A 12,785-nucleotide genomic window follows, 5' to 3' on the forward strand; every position below is an offset into this window, starting at 1 on the left:
GTCAGAGCCATGTATATAAACCAGTCTTTAGTTAAAGTGATGCTGTACACAGCAACTGAAATAAAAGCTTTTTCCCACCACCCCACCCTTGCTGTGTGCGAAACAAGGCCACAAACACATTTCCTGGACTTCCGAGAGCATCTTCACAGTTTTCAAAGATGGGGGGCCAGGAGGAGCAACCCATCATTCAATATCCACCAGTTCCACTTCAAAGAAAAGTTTTGCATTTGGTGGAATTCTAAAGTATGCAAGTTAAGGAATTCGTTCTGCGGTAGAAGTTACACTTGCAGAGTGGCAGTTCTGAAGAGAGTCAGATCACGTAGTTCACAGGAATAGAAGGGGGAGGGAGGAGCAAAATGCAGTAAGCATTTGCCAATTGTTTGTTGTTGTTACATATCCTATAATTACCTGCTATATAACATTCCCCGCTCCCCAAAGTTCTTCAAGTACATGATCTGTCTGGTTCAGAGTTGCGACCATCTTCCCTTGTAATATTCAGTCAGTGGAGAACACATAAGTACTTAAAACTAGATAGGCAGAGTTTGACTCTGTTCCAGAACAATTCCCAGCCACAGGACACGCCACATGGACTGGGCTGCAGCAAGCATTGTCACATGAAAGGGGAAGTGCAATGCTCTAGCCTGCCGCTTCAGTTCCTTATTTCCAGATCCTCTTGCCTCATCTTCAAACATCATGGCACTGCCGTCATACCCAATTTTAGGGATCACATACCATTTGGCAGCACATAGGGGTTCAATTGACCAACTTAGTGTCGGAGATGTGCTTTGCCCTTGTGGAAAGGGTGCTGGTGAGGCCTGCCATGCTGCAGGCATTTCTGCCCGTTTGCATCCCATGCTCCCCCAAAATTATGCCATGGTGGCTGTGCTCTCCCTCCACAGGTGGAGCAGCAGTGCTGGAGGCCACATCAGGAGAGAAGCCTCTTGCACTCAAATCCCGCTTGCAGGTTTCCCATTGGGGCATCTCTATAGGTGTATATTGTATTTTAAAATGGGGTTTCAGAGTTTTTAGGGGTTTTTGAATGTCTTATGTAGATTTTTCAATTTCATTGTTCTGTATGGGACAATGACAATAAAGATGTCATATCGTATCGTAACAAGCTGCTGGACTAGATGGGCCATTGGCCTGATCCAGTAGGTTCTGATGTTCTTACCTGCACTTGCCCCATGCTTAGACCTTGGGAACTCCTTCACCAGCACCTGGCTTTCTGAGCCAGGGAATTTTGCACACCCACATTTTCCATCAGATTAGTAGACTGCTCAGGAGCACACTTTGCAAGGATACTTGGCATCTGGCTGCCCTTTCTTCCCATAAGCCCATTCCGGTTCGATTTCCAGGTGAGCCTTCTCCCCTTTGCTCATGGTCAGCAGAGCTTCGTCCCACTGGGGGGGAAAAAACAAATCTACCTGAGAAACAGGCTGGAAGGAATGTTTTTGACCTGGGCTATTAGAAGATAAGCTGAAACAGTAAGGGTGAGTGGAGCAAGTTCCCTCTGCTGGGTAAGTTAACAAACTCAGCAGGCTGAGACCTTTGTGTTTTGAGGAGGATTAGAGAACCAGCCTTTTTAGGTTAAATGTTTTACAAGATGTCTGTCTTATTGAAAATCTGGTTCAGATGAATTACTGCAAAATCATGTTTAATGAATGCATTCTAGTGCTTTTAAGATTATCAGAAAGGTAGAGACAGACTGATGCAGGATATGTAAAAAAAGGTAAAGGACCCCTGGACTGTTAAGTCCAGTCAAAGGCGACTATGGGGTTGTGGTGCTCATCTCGCTTTCAGGCCAAGGGAGCCAGCGTTTGTGCACAGACAGTTTTCCGGGTCATGTGGTCAGCAGGACTAAACAGCTTCTGGCGCATGGAGGACCGTAATGAGTGCCAGAGCGCATGGAAATGGCATTTACCTTCCCGCCGGAGCAGTACCTATTTATCTACTTGTGCTGGCGTGCTTTCGAACTGCTAGGTTGGCAGGAGCTGGGACAGAGCAAAGGGCGCTCACTCCATCGTGGGGATTCGAACCGCCGACCTTCCGATCAGCAAGCCCAAGAGGCTCAGTGGTTTAGACCAAAGCGCCACAGCTGTATACGAAGGAGAAGTGATGTCCATCCCACAAGTTTCTGCAGAAGAAGCCACCACTGTCCCTACTGTTTTAGCCTCCTGCAAAACGCCAATTAGAAGGAAATAAACAACCCCTTTCTCTGCCCCTCTCTTCCTTAGGGGCTCATTAATACTGCTTCTGTATTCTGCCAAAAGCACAACTGATATGACGGAAGCCATTTCTCCTCCTCCCTCCTCTTAGATAAAGGAATCAGTTTCCTGTTTCCTGGAACCTTTTCAGGAGGCTGTAGCAAAAGGTTGCAGCTTCTGCAGAAGATCACCCAAGGGCACATCTCCCTCCCTCTGCACACGCCATGGGAGTCAGGGAAGGGAGAGGTCAGGGACATCACAAGTTGCAGGTCTCGCTGGTAAGGCAAGCCACGTGTTGGCCACTGCACTTGTGAGATGTGACGACAAGTAGCCCAGGGAGTGCGGACAGGTAACAAAGGACACATAGAAACAGCCAAATAGTGAAATAAATAAATCCTGGCAATCCTTAAAACGGCATATACACTTAGGTATCTTAATGCCAATCATCCTAACCTGAGCTCAGGTAAAACATTTAACACCCCCACCTCCTCCCTCCATCTTGGTGGGCAGCATAATCTGTTTCAATGGACTCTGATGCAAAGACCACTGAGCATGGGAAAGGAAAATGAATTTTGTCAGATGTGCTATGGAGGAAAGCTGACAGACAACATGCATCAGCTTCTCTTCTTGGAGGATTTAAGCAAATAGCCTGACAGCTGCCTGGCAACAGGAGCTCCTCCCTGACGGATGGGCACAGGAGGTGGGTGGCCCAAACACATCCTAGCTGCACCCACCCACCCTTCTGCCAGCATACTCACGCCTCGTATCACTTTTCCAACGCCGACTTTGAAGCTCAGTGGTTTTGCAGCTTTCTTTTTCTTTGAACCTGAAACGACACCAACATTCTGGAGCCCTTATCCCTCTCCCAGCTGGCTTCTCGCTCTACACCAGCCTCCCCCCACTTGGTCTGCTCCAGATGTTCTGGACTACAAACTCCCCACCCGGAAAGTATCGCTGGTGGTCAAGGGCGATGAGAAAGTTTGCCTTCTGCCCAAAGGTCTCAAGGCAACTTAGATACAAAACAAATCCTAAAAACATGCAACAATAATACCAAAAGGTGGTCCCACTGAGCAAGAGTGATGTTTTGGGAGTCCAAAACATCTGGAGAGCACTGCTTTGGGAAAGGATTCCTGAGGAGTCACCCACATTCCAGTCACGCAAATTCACTAGGTAACTAGGGGGCACAACTAGCCTGGTCACATGCAGGCAGCCATTCCAACTAAGGAATGGAGCTGTTTTGATAGTTGCTTAATGGCTACAGAACTCCCACCACTCTGTGTAACTGTCAAGAAAGGAGTTTCTCAGTCAAAGCCCAGTTTGCTAAGTATTTTGTGTATAAAAGGAGCACGGAAGACTAAGAAACACTGTGATTTCCATCACACTCCCCTTTGGAAGCCGGGTGGTGCAGGCTCACGAGGGTCATTTCTGGTGCAAGATGCACTGGAAGGCAAGCGACATGTGAAACAGCTTCTGTCTACTATATTTCAGGGCATTTTGCACTGAACAAAGACCCCCTAAATTGTGCTTGAGAAAGAGACATCTGCACCATAGGAGCCAACTCCAGGGGGCCGTGGGTTACAACTGTGGGGACGTGGCACCCACAAAGTCATTGAGAAAAGCCAGCACTACCTCTGAGGGTGAAGCAATTCAGCTCTGCCCTCCGCAGCCAACTAGCGAGGCACCCTTTTCCGGGCAGGGGGTGGGGGACTCAGACATGGAAAACGTTGCCTCACTGGCTGTGGCGAGGAGGAGGAAGAGGAGCCACAGACGTTGGGTGTGTGACGTCGCAAATCCATGTTGAGGCGGCGGGCATCCACAATCCTGAGGGCACCCCTGATCTGCCCAAACACCCAGGTCTTTGGGTACAGTACATTTCTAGGCCAGAGGCCAAGCAGACATGCAGAGGTGGCAACGGGACCACAAGAAACTCCTGCCTTATACAGAGTCGGGACCACTGGACCATCTAGGTCTGAATTGTCTTCTATAGTGACAGGCAGCAGTGGTTCTCCAGGACTTCAGGAAGAAGTTCTGACTGTGCCCATTAGTGGTGGGTGTGTACATATTTGTACGTACTGTTAGGATATAGTTCCGTTCCACCTTAAAAGGATCAGGCATGGCTGTTGTGTGTCACATGCCTGTTTACTTCCAGCACAGTCTGCTGGGAACTTCCGTTTATATATTGCTTTTGCTTTTCGCTGTTTTGCTGGAGACGAAGGGAAGCAGACATGTTTTCCTATGTTCCTGAACTATGCTGAATAAAACGCCTGTAAATACTGCTTACACATGTCACTGCCCGCCTCTTCTGCTGCAAAGATTTATTCACTCTGCTGACAGAGCGTGCACATAAATGTATCTGAGGCTCGTGTCTCTGACTGATGCTGTTCCAATGGAGACCGGTGATCGTCCGGCTGCCAGACGGTGGCTGGTGCCAGCTGGGGGCCTGCCAATTGCCCCCGACTCCCCGGCAGTATCCAAACACGTACATGTGTCAACCCAGACACACTGAATACATCACATCGGCTACAATACTGTAAGTGGAACACTGCTCATGGAATAGGACTCTGCTTCCTTCTCTCCACTGCAGCTCCTGGGAGAGCTGATGCTGAAGGTCAGGGAACCTCTAGAAGCACATGGAATGTGACAGCATGTGGGCTATAGATTGGGGGTGCAGGAGTACAAAGAAATCACAGAAATCTCTTTTTTCATTCAGAGACTCAAGTCCATTCAGATCCAACCCATTTGTCAGAATGCAAAATTTGATTCTCCAGTGCTAAACAGACCATGCCCTCGAGAATCCATGGGGAATGCAAACTGGAATCCCCAGACTGGAAGGAAAAAAAATGCAAACTGCAGCCCAGAAGCAGAGGCATGGCCTTGTGCAAGACCCATTCACTTCACAGGCAACACATCTGCTGCATCGTGTTCCCAGGAGATGCTCTGTAGGTGCACAAGGCCACCACCTGGCTAAAGCTAAACAGGTCTGGGTCTAGTGAGTGACTGGGAACCACAAGTAGAAGCTACCTTGGGTTCCATGGCAGAAGACAGGGCGGGTATAAATGAGAGAAAATAAAGCTGTGCCTTCAGTCACGGCTACTCTGGTCTTTAAAGCCCACAGCTTCCCCATCTCTGTGAAGAAGAGAAATGCCACCTTTTTTGAACACTTACTTGTCTGAATATTACTATCGAAGACGGTTCCATCTTGCAGCTTCCCTGTATACCAACAGTGAACGACATCGCCCTTTTTGGGAAAGTTGATTTTATCCCCCTTCTTCAGTACTGACTTTGTATATTTTGGGGGGCCCTGAAAAGGGAAGAGGGGAGAAACAAGGGTCGTGCTTCCGCTCTCACTGTTCCAAAAGGTACAGAAGTTGACCAAAGCATCGCACAAAAGACCATGAAGAAATGGCTTCAGAGGGCAGAAAGGAAAGACAGCCAACCATTAGCTCTCCTATTTAATATTAAAGCCTCAATATGACTGAACACAATGAATACTATACACAGTTCCCTGGGAGTAACCCCTGTGAAATACAATGGGACTTCTTTCTGTGAGGATGTGCGTCAGACTGTGAAGTAAATCACTTAAGACTCTGTGGCTATGTTCAGGAAGGATCTTAAATTCTGAGCTCTTAGAATATGTGCTGAAGTCTGCCTGATGTAAGGTCGCCTGTCCAGAAAATGCTGCAACAGATTTGAGAAATCTCCAAGGGAACAGAGTTCCCTGGAGGAAATTGCAAATGGAACCGACAGCTGGTTCCAATCCAGACATTCAAACCCTTCGTGAGGGCGTGAACTGGCACTTCTAGGCACACAGCTGCACTTTCTGGAGAGAAGTTTCCACGATTACAACACTGCATTTTCTCGGTGAGGAAGATCCTGACATTCTGAAGCGGCTCTTCTATGTCCAGAAGAGGTGCACCCCCCCTCCTGCCCATTTTGCCTGCTCCCTTACATTCCTGCAAGGGCTGCCTCTTCCCACCAGCCAGAGTCTGCAAATCATACCTGATTGTTCTCCTCACCTACCTCATCCACAGCTTCCTCAGGCTTTGTCTCCTTGGGCTTCTCCTCATCAATCTTGACATTTTTCACTTGCTCTGCTACATGCTCTGGACTCTCAGTACCCTTAAATCTCTAGAAAGAAAATGTGTTACATCCGTGAAGAAATTCCTGTCCCAGAGGCATCTGGTTGGCCACTGTGAGAACAGGATGCTGGGCCAAATGGACCGTTGGCCTGATCCAGCAGTCTCTTCTTACATACTCATTGCAAAGGAAATACAATCCATATCATTTCGTATACCTTATAAAGGAAGGAAGCCGAGCCACACAGGCCACAGTGAGCTTTAACTTGCAGGGAAAAGACTTATGGAAAATGCCACAAACCAGAGATCCTACAACACTGACTACCAAGCCAACAAGCAGACTGCACAAATGAGCATGGAAACGCTGATGGCTGAGAGCCAGCGTGGTGTAGTGGTTAAGAGCGGTAGTCTCGTAATCTGGGGAACCGGGTTCACGTTTCCGCTCCTCCACATGCAGCTGCAGGGTGACCTTGGGCTAGTCACACTTCTTTGAAGTCTCTCAGCCCCACTCACCTCACAGAGTGTTTGTTGTGGGGGAGGAAGGGAAAGGAGAATGTTAGCCGCTTGGAGACTCCTGAAGGGGAGTGAAAGGCGGGATATCAAATCCAAACTCCTCTTCTATTTCTGAGCTTCCTGGAGAGCTCCACCTATACTGGGCCTTCATACTCATTTGGTTAACTATATTGATCCACACCAAATAATTACCAGGTTTTTAGAGAACTTAGGTAGGAGCTTGTATGGCAAAGGACTTATTATCTCCCTCTCCCCACCACTATCAAATCCAAACTCTTCTTCTTCACTATCAATGGCTACTGAAAATGGGTTTGTGTCATAGCTTATTTTAAATAGCGCTTGTGTAATATCAGGAGCCCATTTATACCTTCCCCCAGCTGATGTTAAACCTCTTACATTTCAGTTAAAAAACAAGTTGACACACAGAGCATTTAAATAATATATGAACATTTTAGGTGGGATCAAGCCTCATGCCGCCCACTCTGAATGGCAGCAGTTCTCCAGGACTGAAGGCAGAGGTCTCTCCTAGCCCTGCAAGATGCAGGAGAAAAGCAAAGCATTTGTTCTGTCCCCAAGGCCACTGTTTCTTAATTTTGATTTTGTTAATTGTTGTAAGCTGCCCTAGAACCAGCTAGTGAAGGGCTGGTAATAAATTTGATTATTATGAACCTTAGTCACAAAGATTCTAGTAATAAGATCTTCTCAGACAAGGCAGGGTACCTACCTTGGTTTCAAAGAGCTCATTATATGCCGTGATCAGCTGCTCCTTACTGGCGGTCTTGGCCACATTTTTTATCTGTCCTAGTAGTTTGTGCTCTGACAGGAACTAAAAGCAAAAGCAAGAGCGTTAGTTCAATACTGGGAAAGAAAGGAATCACGTCGCTCTTCTGCCATGCAATTGGGATTATGGGAAGTGCATTTTACAGAGTGGAATACAGTGGTACCTCGGGTTACATACGCTTCAGGTTACAGAGTCCGCTAACCCAGAAATATTACCTCGGCTTAAGAACTTTGCTTCAGGATGAGAACAGAAATTGTGCTCCAGCGGTGCGGCAGCAGCGGGAGGCCCCATTGGCTAAAGTGGTGTCTCAGGTTAAGAACAGTTTCAGGTTAAGAACGGACCTCCGGAACGAATTAAGTATGTAACCAGAGGTACCACTGTATTCTGCTTGAACCAGACCACATCCAATGAATGAAATCAACTGAAGCCTCTTCTTCCAACCAAGCTCAAAAATCTCACGTGGGCATTCACAGGTAATACCTTGTGGCCACACACTGGGGGTGAACTATAAACCCTGAACACAACCCAGTGGCGTTCCAATTTTAGTATATGTGCTGTTCATGTATACAACAACAGCGGCAAGAATTCTTTTAGCCAAAAAATGGAAACAATAAGTACCAAGGAAAGAAGAGTGGCAGGTGAAAATGATGAACTTTGCGGAACTGGCAAAGCTGACGGGGAAAATCCAAAACCAGCCTGATCAAGTATTCCAAATGGACTGGAGTAAATTTGTACGATATTTAAGAGTATTATAAGCAATTAACAACACTAATAGGGTTGTCTGAAGACCTGTAATGAGAAATTTTATATTTACATAAATTTTTGCAATGTGTGCAATTATAACTGGAAAATGTACAAAATGCTATAATATGGAGGTTAATAAAGAAATCCATGAGGGGGGGAGGAAAGTCGACAGGCTCTAAAGAGTCAAAGAGGTAAAGTGGATAATAATGATGTGAATATATGTTATTAAATGGAAAATTAATACTGGTTTTCCCAGTAGTGATGTATGGAAGTGAGAGCTGGACCATAAAGAAGGCTGATCGCCAAAGAATGGATGCTTTTGAATTCTGGTGCTGGAGGAGACTCTGGAGAGTCCCATGGACTGCAAGAAGATCCAACCTCTCCATTCTCAAGGAAATCAGCCCTGAGTGCTCACTGGAAGGACAGATCCTGAAGCTGAGGCTCCAAGACTTTGGCCACCTCATGAGAAGAGAAGACTCCCTGGGAAAGACCCTGATGCTGGGAAAGATGGAGGGCACAAGGAGAAGGGGACGACGGAGGACAAGATGGTGGGACAGTGTTCTCAAAGCTACCAACATGAGTCTGACCAAACTGCGGGAGGCAGTGGAAGACAGGAGTGCCTGGCATGCTCTGGTCCATGGGGTCACGAAGAGGCGGACACGACTAAATGACTAAACAACAACAACATAGGTACAAAAGGCAGCCCTGCAATCAAACAAAACCCCAAAGTTGCATCTCCGACATTTATTGACGCCCTGCCTTTTCCCATCGGCGACTCAAGGTGGCTTACAGATGAAAGCAAAGGCGACTCCATTTGCCAGTGCAGATCCATGAACATAGGAAGCTGCTTTGCCCAGAGTCAGACCCACAACCGGCTCATTGTTGTCTACTCTGACCGGCAGCAACAGCCTGGAAGGGTTTTGGGAACCTTCCCAGCCGCTCAGGCCTTCTGCCTGCAAAGGGTGGGGCGGGGGGGGGGGCTCATAACTGGTTGCCGAAACTCTTGTGGGGAGGAACTTGGTCCCTTCGTTTCTTTTTTGGGGGGTGATCTTTATTTTACAATTAGAAAAGGAGGGGAGGTTTGAATGCCCCACAAAGACGAAAGAAGAGGGGCAGGTGAAAATGCTGGACTTTGTGGAACTGGCAAAGCTTCCGGGAATAATCCGAAACCAGCACAATCAAGTATTCCAGAAAGACTGGAGTAAATTTATACAATATTTGAAATAATAATAATAATAATAATAATAATAATTTATTATTTGTACCCCGCCCATCTGGCTGGGTTTGAAAGATCATTGTAAGCAATTAGCAACACTAGAAGGGTTGTCCGAAGACTTGTAATGAGATTTTTTTTTACCTTTCTATATTTATTTAAACTTTGAGGTATTTAATGATGAGTCTTATTAGAATTGGGAAATGTATCAAATGCTGTGATATAAAGGTGAGCTTTGAAAGCCAGGAGGTGGGAGGGAAGGAAGGCGACAGGCTCTGAGGAGCCAAGGAAGTCAAGGGGAGCATCATAATGATGTGATTATATATGTTTAAATGGAAAAATTATAAAAAATATTTGAGGGCCATTGGGCGGTGGAAGGTGGGAGCGGGGCTGGCGAGGGGGTTGGGCTGGATGACCTTCGGGGGACCCGAACACCCTCGCGATTCTGCTCCGTGGATAAGCGCGACGGGATCGAAGGAAAAGGGGAGGCGGGAGAGGGAGGCGCTGGCGGGACACGCGCGTTCCGACGTTCTCCCCGCACGCGTGTCGGGCGGGAGGCGGCCCCGCCCGCTCCTCGCGTGTCTCCCGCCCTGGCCGAGAGAGAGAGAGAGAGAGAGAGAGAGAGAGGCTGCGGCGGCACCTCCGCCCGACACGCGTGTCCCCGCGAACGTGTGAAGGGAGGCCGAGCGGGCGCCCACCTTGTGCGCCGCCTGCTCCTGCAGGAAGCGGACGATCTCCTTCTTGGGCAGGGCGTCTCCGCGGAGCTCCTCGGGGCTCCAGGGCCGCGCGGGGGCCGCCATGGCCTCGCCTCCTCACACCAGCCAGCGCTCCCTCACGACGCCGGGACTACATTTCCCAGCGCGCCCGCGGGAGCCTTACGCCGCCGCTTCGCCCGCTCGGCATGCTGGGAAATGTAGTCCGCGCGGGTGGGCGGACACCGGCCGGCCAATGGCAGAGCCTCTTAAGGGGCCCCCCGGTGCATGCTGGGTAGGGCTCGCTGCGCAGCTGCCGCTGTTAGCGCCGCTCCGCTCTCTCTGCAGAGGTCCATAGATATATAATACATAGAGGGGGCTGCGAGGGAGGGAGACGGGATGCGTCAAAAGGAAAATGAATGGAGATCTAGCGGAAGCTTTGTATCCATGTAACGTTTTTATAGGTAGCTGTGCATTGTTGTGATATTTCGTTTAAGTTGTCCGTTGTTCCTTCAGTTTTTTGTAAACCGTTTAAGTGATATTTTTAATAGGTTAAATGGTATGGAAATTAGGTCAATTATATATATATTAATTAATTGTCCACATAGGTCAATTATTTATAATATATATATATATATATATATATATGCTTTCGTAGATTTTCACGGGTACAGGAATGCAGGTTTTGGTGTCCTCGGGTGTCTTCCCGTGTAAAAGTTGGGGTGTCTAGGCGACGTTTCGACGAGGTCTCACTCGTCATCTTCAGGCTGGTGCTTTCGGCTTCTTGTTACTGGAACAGAGCTGGATCTCAGTGTTTGAGTTCCTATAAATACTGTAGAGGGGGTGTGGTGTATAGCCTCCAATGTTCTGGGCAGAGAGGAAGTTCCCAGGCTAGTGTGCCTTTTCTTCTTTTGTTCCTTAATTACTTGAGAGATATCTTGAGTGATTTCTTGAGTGATATCCTGAGTACCACTTAGGTGGGTCATTAGGTGTGGATTAGTTGTTAAAGTCTTTGTGTCTTGACCTCTTGAACTTTGTGAAGAGTTTTCCTGAGAAGATGGCTGTACTGTACTTAGTTGTGCTCTGGCTTGGCTTCGTGTATAGGGGCGAGCTGTGGTTTTGTGGCTTGTGTCAGCCAGATCTGTGTAGGGATTGCAGGGGGGTGCAGCATCCGGAGGTGCCACCATGGATTGGCTACTGGATGGTGTCTGTAATTCATCTGTGGAGAGGGTCTGGGTTTGGGTCTGGTGTGGTTGATTGGTGTTGGCGTTCTGTGTGCCTCTGGATCTGGTGTCAGTTTTTGTGGGGAGGGCTAATTTCCAGATGTCTGGCAAGCGGGATGTGTCGTCACGCTTGTTCATGTTGTGAGGGTGTTTCTCTATCTCGATGGCTTCCATGATTATTCTCTTGTGGTGATGTTCCGTGTTAAAGAGCAATTTGGAATCTGGAAAATTAATTTCGTGTCCTGTTTCTTTCATGTGTTGGAAAAGAGAGGAAGTTTTTTCTTCTTTTTTGACGGCATTCTTGTGTTCTGCGATACGTGCATTTATTCGTCTGTTTGTTTGTCCAATGTACGTGGCTGGGCAGACTTTGCAGGGTATTTCATAGATCCCTTGGTTTTCCAACTGGAAAACATCTGGAAAACATCTGGAAATTAGCCCTCCCCACAAAAACTGACACCAGATCCAGAGGCACACAGAACGCCAACACCAATCAACCACACCAGACCCAAACCCAGACCCTCTCCACAGATGAATTACAGACACCATCCAGTAGCCAATCCATGGTGGCACCTCCGGATGCTGCACCCCCCTGCAATCCCTACACAGATCTGGCTGACACAAGCCACAAAACCACAGCTCGCCCCTATACACGAAGCCAAGCCAGAGCACAACTAAGTACAGTACAGCCATCTTCTCAGGAAAACTCTTCACAAAGTTCAAGAGGTCAAGACACAAAGACTTTAACAACTAATCCACACCTAATGACCCACCTAAGTGGTACTCAGGATATCACTCAAGAAATCACTCAAGATATCTCTCAAGTAATTAAGGAACAAAAGAAGAAAAGGCACACTAGCCTGGGAACTTCCTCTCTGCCCAGAACATTGGAGGCTATACACCACACCCCCTCTACAGCATTTATAGGAACTCAAACACTGAGATCCTGCTCTGTTCCAGTAACAAGAAGCCGAAAGCACCAGCCTGAAGATGACGAGTGAGACCTCGTCGAAACGTCGCCTAGACACCCCAACTTTTACACGGGAAGACACCCGAGGACACCAAAACCTGCATATATATATATATATATATATATATATATATTTGCTTTCGTAGATTTTCACGGGTACAGGAATGCAGGTTTTGGTGTCCTCGGGTGTCTTCCCGTGTAAAAGTTGGGGTGTCTAGGCGACGTTTCGACGAGGTCTCACTCGTCATCTTCAGGCTGGTGCTTTCGGCTTCTTGTTACTGGAACAGAGCTGGATCTCAGTGTTTGAGTTCCTATAAATACTGTAGAGGGGGTGTGGTGTATAGCCTCCAATGTTCTGGGCAGAGAGGAAGT

At 47.7% G+C, this 12,785-nt stretch overlaps 1 protein-coding gene across 2 annotated transcripts; it reads right to left on the reverse strand.

Moving 5' to 3' along the window:
- Nucleotides 1-10: 10 nt before the first annotated feature.
- On the reverse strand, nucleotides 11-10,393 carry FKBP3 (FKBP prolyl isomerase 3). 2 transcript variants are annotated; one of them, XM_081876521.1, is made up of 7 exons: nucleotides 10,230-10,389; nucleotides 7,518-7,619; nucleotides 6,225-6,332; nucleotides 5,370-5,505; nucleotides 2,963-3,030; nucleotides 1,303-1,400; nucleotides 11-238 (listed from the first exon to the last, which is right to left on the reverse strand). In XM_081876521.1, exons 1-7 carry the CDS (start codon nucleotides 10,329-10,331, stop codon nucleotides 184-186), a joined length of 669 nt encoding a protein of 222 aa, XP_081732647.1. In that variant the 5' UTR covers nucleotides 10,332-10,389; the 3' UTR covers nucleotides 11-183. The 2 variants fall into 2 exon arrangements, with proteins under 2 accessions (XP_081732647.1, XP_081732648.1); XM_081876522.1 differs by lacking the exon at nucleotides 2,963-3,030 and having other exon boundaries at nucleotides 10,230-10,393.
- Nucleotides 10,394-12,785: the final 2,392 nt, after the last annotated feature.

Source organism: Podarcis erhardii (genome assembly GCF_964252035.2).
Source record: "Podarcis erhardii genome assembly, chromosome: 1".
Lineage (NCBI taxonomy): Eukaryota > Metazoa > Chordata > Lepidosauria > Squamata > Lacertidae > Podarcis > Podarcis erhardii.